Raw genomic sequence first — 11,463 nt, forward strand, 5'->3', positions numbered from 1 at the left:
CTAATAAAAGATGTGATTTCTCCTTCTGTGTACATTAAAAAGACCACACAGTTACATGAAAACACACATGCGCCACACACATCAGGCACTCCTCCTTAGGGATGCACATGGTTTAATAGTTTTACTCTGCTTGACTGTGCGTGGAAAGGGGAGGTGGACTTTCTTGCCCAGACTTGAGTGTCCCTGGCAGCCCTTCCTTTCAGCTAAGGACAAATCCCGCATTCTTTGCAGGGACTGTAATACGATCCTTAGCAACAGATCAGTGCAGAGGTCCTGAGTGTTCAGGATGGTTTTAGCCTACTGTAGCTTAGTGCAGAACTGAATCTAAAGTGAAAAATAGGTCTTATAACAACTCAGTATCTGTCTCATTGTGGTAGGTGATGCATGCAGATACCTTGTGTAATATAGTTTAGAGAAATGTACCAAAGGGTCTTGGGCATGCAACACAACAATCAACACCTCCAAGCACCAGGAAGACTCTCTGTACCCCAGCAGCTGAGCAGCTAAGGCTTTGGGTGAGCCTGCAGTGCCTCTGCATGGCCATGTCTTCACATTACAGCTACAAAAAAAAAGAAAGGCACCACCAGCATGAACATATTGGTGGCTGTCATGATGAAATCTCTGACGTTCCAGTTCCAAGAGACTATAAATAAAGATGATAAACAAAAATAAGCACAGATAAAGGAATGAATTCATAATTTTTTGTCTTTTTATTTAAACCAAACAGACAGATGAGACGAATAAAAGTAGAAGAGACCTAGAAGAGTCCAGCAAAAAGTGAGGGCTCCTAAAGTGAGTGTAACAGATTAACATTAGGATGCCCTTCATCTGTTTCTCGGCCCTATAAATTTGATTTGTTTTCCCATCTTGTCCCTACCTGTCTCCTTTTTTTGTAATAGGTAAATGATTTTGCATGAAAATTACAATGGTGAAAAAATCTTTGCTTTTTTTCCAAGGGATCAAAGGCTTTACATCTTACTGGTGATTTTGTATGAGCGTACCTTTGAACATCTTCCTCTAAGAAGAGCATGTTATTGACTATAAATATAAAACACTGAAAGGCGCCTGTGGTGTGCTATTTAGAATAAAGAAAAAAATCAGAACAGAATTCACACAGAGGTACAAGTAAGGAGCTGTAACACATTTCTGCCCACAGCTTCAACAAAGAGACCACATTGTTGTCCATTCCTGAAGAAAAGCCCAATGAAAAGATTACCCATAATCCACTTATGTAAGCCTTCCTGGAATTTGTAGTTATACATTCAGTGGTACCTTTGCTGTTTCACACCAACATCTACGCACATGCATGCCTGCAGCTACTTTGTGTGAATCAGGTATGTTACAGATCAGTCTTGAATGTTATTTAATATCACTGAATTTGCCTTTGTTAAGGGGAAATTGTGATGTAAAACTGTCTTAATTTCAGTGTAAATTTTATGTCATTAAAACTGAGTTTTCTTTCCCAGAGCAATTAACAATGTTGTCTTATATTTTTCCTTACAGGTTAAAGATGACCCCAGGAGGAAATGCTGCTTTTCTTCGCTTATTATCTATCGTGTTGTTGTCGTGGAGAATCTGTAATGGAGGGAAGATTTTGATCGTTCCTTTGGAGGGAAGTCACTGGGTGAACATGGACATCATGATCAAAGCTCTCCACTCTCGAGGACACTCTGTCGATGTGGTACGGACCGATAAAAGCTGGTACATCAAGGATGACTCTCCGCACTACAAAACAATCACAATTCCTGTCACTGAAGCCTTCAATCATGACTTCATTAACCCAATCCTGAAAAAAATCATTGTCATAGAGAGAGGAGAGAGCTCAGTTTTGAGCTTTGCAAGTTTGCAGGCTGAGATGTTTAGTGCCATGTTTAACATGCATAGAATAATGTGCAAAATGGCTGCTAACATGTTTGAAGATAAAGATTTAATGAATAGTTTAAAGGAGAGGAAGTATGACCTGGTCCTGACTGACCCAGCATGGGGTGCAGGTATAATGTTGGCTCATGCTCTTAAGCTGCCTCTGGTCTATAATGTGCGGTGGACAACTAGCGGAGAGGGACATATGGCCATTGCACCTTCTCCTTCATCTTATATCCCTGTGACCGGCTCAGGACTGTCAGACAAAATGACTTTCATACAAAGAGTGAAAAATGTAATTTTCTCTGTCATATGGCGAGCTCAGGATGAATTTTTAATCCGCCCACAGTATCAAGCTGTGTGTGATCGGTTCTTTGGCCCAGAAGTCAGATATAGTGACTTATTACAGGGAGCAGACATTTGGCTGATGAGAGTGGACTTTGTGTTTGAGTTCCCTCGCCCCACCATGCCTAACGTCGTCTATATAGGAGGGTTCCAGTGTAAACCTGCAAAACCTCTTCCTGAACACCTGGAGGAGTTCATACAGAGTTCTGGAGAGCATGGAGTCATCCTGATGTCTCTGGGGACTTTTGTGAGTGAACTTCCTGCTGACCTAACAAACTACATCGCTGCAGCTTTTGCTGAATTACCACAGAAAGTCATCTGGAGACATAAAGGTGACAGGCCGGCCAGTGTGGGCAACAACACTTTAATAGTAGACTGGATGCCACAGAATGACCTTTTAGGACATCCCAAGATGAAACTCTTTGTGGCTCATGGAGGAACAAATGGCCTTCAAGAAGCTATTTATCACGGAGTCCCAGTTGTGGGTCTACCTGTGTTTTTTGACCAATACGACAACCTGCTGCGTCTTCAAGAGAGAGGAGCTGCTAAGATTCTTACATTATCCATGGTGGACAAAGACAACAACTTCCTGAGGGTCATACAGGAAGTCCTGAATGAGCCCTCCTACACAGTGAACATGCAGAGACTCTCCAAGCTGCACAGAGATCAGCCAATAACACCGCTGGAGAACGCCCTCTTCTGGATAGAGTTTGTCATGAGACACAAAGGAGCAGCTCACCTGAGAACTGAGTCCTACAGACTGCCCTGGTACTCCTACCACTCTGTTGATGTGATTCTGTCTTTTGTGGCGATTACTTTTCTCCCTCTTGTATTTTTCAGATTTGTATGTCTTGAGAAATGCTTGAAAAGAAAAATAAAAAATGACTAAACTCAGTCCCACTCATTCTACAAAAATGTTATGTGAAATTATATTATATGGGATTTTTTATTAACTAAAAAGAAATGCATATACATACAAGAAAAATACAACCATAAACCAGCTATCCCCATGTCCACTGGCTAAAGTTCCCTTTGAGGTGCAGCAGGGAAATTATGGTGAGCTGTTGAGCTCTCCCTGATGAACAGGGATTTGTTCCTTCATTTTTCCTTTCTTTTTCCCATGCAGGATAAAGGTTCGCTAACAATCAGGTAACAGGCAGGCTTAATACCAGTGTGACACAATCCAGATTCAGGTTTACAGCACAGCAAGCACTTGGAAATACTGAGAAGTTAACTGAGACCTTTGCCATCTGATAGGACATTTGTTTTCAGTGCTTCTTTACACTCTAAAGAAACATTTTCCTTATATTTTCAAGCTGAATGGCAGCCAAAATATAGGATACTTTTTCTTTCAAAGAAAATGCTCTGGTGTTTAAGGTAACCTCACATACTCAAGTCCTAACTCCATTCTTTCCATCAGCTCCCCCACTGTATTTCCGACAGGAGCAGCAGCAGTAATGAGAGAGGGGAAGAAAGCAATAACAACAGATATAGCCTATTGGATGCTCCTTGATTGGTGGCTCATCAGCTGGAGAGCTGGGGGGGGGGGTCAAAGGGTACAGATGACCCCAGCCCAAGGCCAAGGGAGGAAAAGATCAATGGTTGACCTTTAAATTGGACACAAATTACTTACTGACGATGCAAAGTGCGATCACAAGCTAAACATGTGAGGCGGACTGCAGCCTGATTAGCAAAGTCAGGGGGCCAAATAACCCTTGTCGAAGGAAGAAGGAACATTGCCCATTTTCAAAATGGTGTATTGACATATTTCTGCATACTGGGGTCCCTAAACTGTCTTGGAATTACATAATGTGGGTATAACTGGAAAAGTGAGAGTTGACAGCCATATACGCCTCACACTATTTCAGTTCTGCACACAATTTGACCAATTTATGATTAAAATAGCCCTTAAGATTTAATTAATATGAAGGAAAAAAATTGTTCACTCCTGATTTGATCTTATGATTTAATACCTTGCAGTAGTTTCCTCAATTAGTTTTTAATTTGATTTTCTCTAATCATTCACTGGAGGGCTTTTTCTTCTGCACAGGACAAATATGTGACTGCCTCTGCTTTTCAAAGTAAGAAAACAAGGTCTTAACAACAAGTAGGCTACAAGCTGATGCAAAATACATGTGGAAATATGATTAATTTGACTATAATAGCAGGAAGAATGAAAATGTATAGGAAAATGTCCCCCCGCCCATATTTCCTAACGGCTGGTCTGCTCATTATGCAGCACAGCTTAAATACAAAGACAGGACCCAGAACTTCTCACAAGCAGCGAGCAGACCTTCTGCACAGACCCATTCACATATTACACACCATCAACAGGTGACTGACAGCTGATTAAACAAACAAATAATGCAAAACTAGAGAAATGTCACAATATTGCAGATAGCAGCAAAAACACAACAGCTTCAGACAAACAGCATACAGCGCAATATATAACTTTAATGACATTAACATGTACACTGCAAGGAGTTAAATACAGACAGACAGATCGATCGATCGATAGTGTATCTGACTCACATTTGTTGCTTAAGTCCTTTAACCCTTCTGTCATAGAGATGAAGTAGACACTGATGTCCAACTGCACTTGCTGCTTTGACAGCCTTTTTATTTGTTTGTTTGTTGACATAGTCTGCTTCCTCCTTGAAAGTCATTTCGTTTGTTTGTTGACCATCTTTGTTTCCTCTCTCTGTCACTGCTACATGTAGCTAGCTTAGCATGTTTGCCGATGTCATTAGCAACACTGGAAAACTAGCTAACGTTTCTGCTACTTGGAAGCTAACTCATTTAAAGTAACTTTTGTTGTTAACTTTCTGCTGTTTGTTTTGTGACGGGCTTCACAATATAATGAAGAGTTTCTTTACCTGCGACGTGTCCGTCAACAGTGTTGGAGTGTCTTTACAGAGGACGCCTTGAATTGTTTGACACTTGACTGTATTTTAATTAACAGATGCAACTTTCACCTGGCGTTGATTTCAGTCAGGGTGTAATATCCCGTTTGACCACTGACACATGGGGGCGCTGTTTGACTCATTCATCATGAAAGATGGGGAAAGTATAAAAATACCATAAAAGTAAAGTATTAAATCAAAGACAGTTTTACATAGGCCTATTGTGAGACACTACAATTTAATTTAACTATATTTAAAATACTATCTTAACTCCTTAGGAATTCACAACTGTTTCTGCACAATAGCTGAGTTGGACAAGCTTGTCACCATGGTGATTTTCACCTCATCTATAGTTTCATCCAATCAGCCTGCAAAACACCTGAGATCAAGTCCATATCAAACTATGTATAAATGTAGCCTACACACCTGACTGTGTCCTCACTCATATTGTCAGCAAGAGGTTTGCTTTCAGTCTTATGAACAGTCTTATGAACTTACAGGGGTGTGTTACTATTTGACACAACAACCTCATTTACTGTATTACAAGTTGTTAATATTCCTTATTTTTTGAAGCCTGTCTCAGAGTTGCCAACATGTATTTCGAGTTTTGTCACTTTCACTTAGCTCTATTACATTTTAAAATGCCCATTAAAATTCATCTGATTCTGTACCTTTTACCATCCCTGAGTGTTATGTGTCGCTTCACTGTGACTGTTTGCATTTAGCTGATTTTTCCTTTCTTTTTGAGTTTATTAAATATTTGTGGTCATCACACAGCAGTCCAGGTTGATTGAGTGAGAATATGTGGAAAACAGCAGCTGTCCTCAGGATGAGTCCAGCTCCATTAGAGCTGTTGGGACATTTTTATTATGACTAAAAAGAAAAAACAAATACAACTCCATTTTCCCAAAATAAATATATGTCTATTTTGCTGTTCTGTCCAGGTTATTATTATTATATCAAGTTTTTACTGATGTTGCTAAATGCAAATTCATTGTGTGCAAGTAGCCTTCTTTCACACAGTGTCTGGAAATACCTGTGAGAAGAAGATGTATATATTTATTTATATTTACATGTATTTCTTGGTCCCTGCTGTTCCACTGAGGTCTTCACAGGGCAACAGGACAGGAGTCAGCGGTGCAGGATGCTGGCAGAGGCTGTAGTTGGAGGTGTGACCACAGCTGTCTGCCAGAATCTGCAGGTGGAGGCGGCAGCTGCAGGTTGCTGGCAGAGGCTGTAGTTGGAGGTGTGACCACAGCTGTCTGCCAGAATCTGCAGGTGGAGGCGATGGCTGCAGGTTGCTGGCAGAGGCTGTAGCTGGAGGTTTGGCGGCAGCTGTTTACCAGAATCTGCAGGTGGAGGCGGCAGCTGCAGGTTGCTGGCAGAGGCTGTAGGTGGAGGTGTGGCCACAGCTGTCTGCCAGAATCTGCAGGTGGCGGCGGAAACTGCAGGTTGCTGGAGGAGGCTGTAGGTGGAGGTGTGGCCACAGCTGTCTGCCAGAATCTGCAGGTGGAGGCGGAAACTGCAGGTTGCTGGCAGAGGCTGTAGGTGGAGGTGTGGCCACAGCTGTCTGCCAGAATCTGCAGGTGGGGGCGGAAACTGCAGGTCGCTGGAGGAGGCTGTGAAGAGAGGTGTGGCCACAGTTGTCTGTCAGAACCTGCAGGTGGAGGCAGTGGCTGTGGGTTGCTGACAGAGAGTGTAGCTGAAGGTGTGGCCACAGTTGTTTGTCAGAACCTGCAGGTGGAGGTGGCGGCTGCAGGTTGCTGACAGAAGCTGTAGGTGGATCACTGGTTGGAGCTGTCTATGAGAATCTGCAGATGGAGGCACTGGTGCAGGTTAATGGCAGAGGCAGTGGGTGGAGGTTGACAAAGATTTCTGATGGAATATGGTTCTTTAGCATTTGAGGTGATGGAGCTGGTGGAAGGTTGTAGTTTCAGCATTTGTCTGTAGCTCTTTGCAGGTGGAGACTCGGGCAGCAGACAATGGCTGTAGTATAACAACAGTTTAAACCTGAGCGTGGCTGTGAGAGGCTGTAGGTGTAGGATGAGCAGGACACTTTAGAGGCGAGAGCTGGAGGTGTGGCCACAGCTGTCTGCCACAATCTGCAGGTGGAGGCGGCAGAGGCTGTACATGGCGGAGTTTAAACCTGACAGTGGCAGTGAGATGCTATTGGTGGAGGCTGATAAAGGACACTTCAGAGGCTGCTGGTGGAGCTGTTTCTATAACTGTCCATCAGAATTTGCAGGTGGAGCATGGGGGAGCAGATGGGAGGTAAAACCTGTTGGTAGAGGGTGGAGGCAGCACATGGCTACAGCAGGCTGGAGGCAGAGGTTTTATCTGCAGCAGAGTGACAGAGGTGGAGAGAGATTTGCTCTGTTGCAGCACAAAGCTACAATACTTAACTTCAATCTATAATACTTAACTTAAAACTACAAAACTTTACCTTAAAACTACAAAATTAAACTTAACCTTAAACTACAAAACTTAACTTAAACTACAAACTATTTACATATTTGAGCTAACATGAGTAATATTCAGTGCTTGAATGCAGCACTGAATGATACGAATTTCATGGCACAATTTTTGGCAAAAAATTCAGCCTCCCTTTAAAAAATGACATTATTCTTCATGAGCATGTGGGCCTGTTAGTCCTTTCAACACATTTAGTTTTTGTTTCCTAAATTTTCCCCATGAAATATCAGATCAACTGGCCAGGGTGCTCAGGAAAATAATGTGCTGGTGGGCCCTTTAACCCTTGGTCTGAACACACTCTGAGTCTGTGTGTGTGTGTGTGTGTGTGTGTGTGTGTGTGTGTCTGTACAGTTTTTCTGTGCTAAAATATTACGTGGCATCACATTTTCTGTGGTAACCTGAATAAATATTTTCATTTGGGAATAATAACGAGGGTCTTAAATTGTTTATGCAGTGGCCTTCTTCAGGACAGGACACAAAAACATCTATTAAATGACTACAAATCATTAAGTTCACATATCTGCTGGGAATTATACTCTAAGTTCATGTACTTCAGAGTTGTACTCTTGGCTACACTTAAACTCACAGTATAACTTTGTCTCCCAGCTGGAAGCTGGCTGATATACATTATTTAATGGGACACATGAAAAGATTAAATGATTTTCATCAGTGAGGCGGCCATTTTGATTGTTATGTGCAGTTTTGTTATTTTTCAAACCAACAGATGAAGTGATCTGGTACAGTCTTCCCTACAATTAATAAATATTAATATAATATACATTTTGATTTCCACGTCAATACATTTTGTGTACCATGTGACACCTGGAGTTGGGGGGAGTGTATGAAAGCAGATGAGAGACAAAAAAGTCGGCCAATTTAATTTTAAGAGCCTGCGGCCTCGTGCCTACGACCGAATCACAGCCGTGATGATATCACAGTACAACATCACTCCCTCTCGTGTGATATTGCTTAATTATACAACAGTTAGTTCCAGCCCTGCAATCTGATTGGTCGAGAGACAGTAAAACCGTGATGATATTGGAGTACAACATCACGATTATTTCACTCTGTATGTATCACTCCGCCTCACAGCTGATTGCAATCAACAATCAAATCAAAACTGACGGTAAGTGTCAGTTAGGTCAGCAGTTGCGTTGTAGGCTAATTAATTCATCCACTGTCAAACAGCCAAAAATATGGATTTATTTCCTAAAATAAGTTTTGAATTGAACTATGAATGGCCATCAGAGGAAGATGAGGGAGAGGAGAAGCTGAATCCATCTGAGCACACATCCAGGTTTGTCAGTGTTTCATCAGCGGAGCTCAATGACTTGGAGAAAAGCAACATACTGTCAGATCAGAAGGCAGAGTCGGCTGTGCCTGTGAAGCGACAGTCCACCATGCAGTCACCAGAGACTTATTTCACCGGCTGCACAATTAATGGAAACGTGCAGATAAATGTGTATAAAGAGTAAGTGCCTGGCGCACCATGTCTGCGTTACATAGCAACGGTGACAGCGGAGTCCTGAGGGAACTATTTTTGTTGGCGGAAGACAAATAAAATGCTTAAATTATCTATTTTGTCCTCATTTTTCAACATTTCTTAATCAGCCTTGCTTATTTAACTGTTGAACTGTTGTATAAAAGCAATATCACACTCGAGCTCGTGATGTTGTACTGTGATATACGTCACGGCTGTGATTGTCTTCGGCACTCGGCCTGCGGCCTCGTGCCTATGACCGAATCACAGCCGTGACGATATCACAGTACAACATCGCGAGCTCGAGTGTGATATTGCTTAACTGAATGCTCAGTATTTAAATGTAAACACCTCTGAATTCATAGCATTGAAATATTTGACTTTGAAAACCATGTATCTGAATTTATTTGCTCTGAGTTCAACTTTTTAGGATTAAAAGGAGAAATGTCTTGATTTGCAATTTCAAAGGCTGAATTTGAATATATTTTCCACTTATGTCTCTTATTTGCGTCTATATGATGATCATGGCTAAGCCTGATATTAATGTATTAGAGAACTTAAAGTCTCATAGAAAAAACACACACACAAAAACAAAAACAGTCAAAAGTGTTGAAATCTTACAGTTTCCATGATGGAAGTCAGTTGAATGGCTTTCAGTGAGTCTCTGTGAGTCTTTAGTCCTTGTCAGGATGCAGCAAGTCCTCAGGAGAAGCGTTTAGTTTGAAGAAATCGTGGAGTGATAAACTTTTCTGGACTGCTCTCTGTGTTGTCTGTGTTAAAATGATGATCTTGTGCATAAATGATGCACCTGGAGACAAACCATAGCAACCGTGGAATCCTTCACCTCCATTTTGTGTATGTGTGTTGTCACAGTCACATCTCCCCTCTGTGTGTGTGTGTGTGTGTGTGTGCAATCTTCTTCAATAAAATATTTTCACTTTGCTATCAATGTTACCATTATTGTTAAAATAAATATAAACAATACAAAAAAACCTGTCCAATCAGTCACACATAAGAAAAGTCATCAAACTTTACAAACTCTGCAGAAACAGTTCCTCTACAGAAGAGCTATAGATCAGGCATTTCACATTTTTGCGGGAGGCTCTGCAGAGGCTCACACAACTGTACGTAATTCCCTTTTGTCTTCACTTACAACTCACTAGAAATGTGTTTTAAGATAATTAGAAATGTATTCTTTATTTTGGAAGGTCATTGTGTGCCGTACAGCAATCATCAGATAAATAAACAGACAACTATAATGTTGCAGTGTTTTTATATGCAAAGACTCTGCCCTCTGCCTGTATTATTTTATTTTATTTCCGTGCTGCTGTGTTCAGGACATTTCTGGACATATAGCCCCCAGCCAATGAACAGGCTGCAGGTGAGGTCTGAACTTTATATAACTGCAGTGGCCAAACCGTGAGCAGCACATATCCAATAACCTGAGTGGGCAGAAGTTCGCTGCATAGATCAGCCTCTCATTGGGTGGAACTAGCCACCCGCTGAAGTCCCGCCCTACCACCTCCGGTTGTGTAGCAGTTTTCAACCGTTTTCAACACGTCCTTTACTAACTTTTGCAGTGTTTGATCTTGCGGGGATGTAGCCATTTTTCTGCCATGGTTCATGTCCTGTAGGCGATATTTTTGTGGGCGTGTTACACCAAAACTTGTTTCCCCCCGGCAATATTTTTGCAAGCGCACCGTTGCTGTGGCACCGCCCAGAACGATTGTAATTGGTTGAAAGAAATACAAGCAGCCGGGTGTTTTTTTCTCCAATCTTAAAGTGAGAGTCGGCCCAGCCAGACCTTTCTTGTCTTGAGAAAGGTCTGGTGAGCGAGACTACATATCCAATAACCTAACGTTACCCTTACATTGGAGGGGGGGTGGGGTACAAAGGGGGTCAAAGGTCAAAGGGTACAGATGACCCCAGCCCAAGGCAAGGGAGGGCCCATGAAAAGATTTACGGCGGATTTCCACTGGCTATCCGCTGCGTGCTCCGCCGTCCGTCAATACCCACCGGCTGCGTTTGCTGTGCGGTGCGGTGCAGCTCCGCCAGAAGACATCTCGGTGCACCGCCATGATTAATATCTCCTCGTCCATGGTGGAATGGAAACGTGCAGATAAATGTGTATAAAGAGTATCCATGGTGGAATGGAAACGTGCAGATAAATGTGTATAAAGAGTAAGTGCCTAGCGCACCATGTCTGCGTTATATAGCAACGGTGACAGCGGAGTCCTGAGGGAACTATTTTTGTTGGCGGAAGACAAATAAAATGCTTAAATTATCTATTTTGTCCTCATTTTTCAACATTTCTTAATCAGCCTTGCTTATTTAACTGTTGAACTGTTGTATAAAAGCAATATCACACTCGAGCTTGTGATGTTGTACTGTGATATCGTCACG

At 42.0% G+C, this 11,463-nt stretch overlaps 1 protein-coding gene across 1 annotated transcript; it reads left to right on the top strand.

Moving 5' to 3' along the window:
* Positions 1 to 1,264: 1,264 nt before the first annotated feature.
* On the top strand, positions 1,265 to 3,097 carry ugt5c1 (UDP glucuronosyltransferase 5 family, polypeptide C1). The gene is made up of 2 exons (XM_050049784.1): positions 1,265 to 1,334; positions 1,504 to 3,097. Exon 2 carries the CDS (start codon positions 1,511 to 1,513, stop codon positions 3,092 to 3,094), a length of 1,584 nt encoding a protein of 527 aa, XP_049905741.1. The 5' UTR covers positions 1,265 to 1,334; positions 1,504 to 1,510; the 3' UTR covers positions 3,095 to 3,097.
* The last annotated feature ends 8,366 nt before the right edge of the window (positions 3,098 to 11,463 follow it).

This window comes from Epinephelus moara, chromosome 1, assembly GCF_006386435.1.
Source record: "Epinephelus moara isolate mb chromosome 1, YSFRI_EMoa_1.0, whole genome shotgun sequence".
Classification (NCBI taxonomy): domain Eukaryota; kingdom Metazoa; phylum Chordata; class Actinopteri; order Perciformes; family Serranidae; genus Epinephelus; species Epinephelus moara.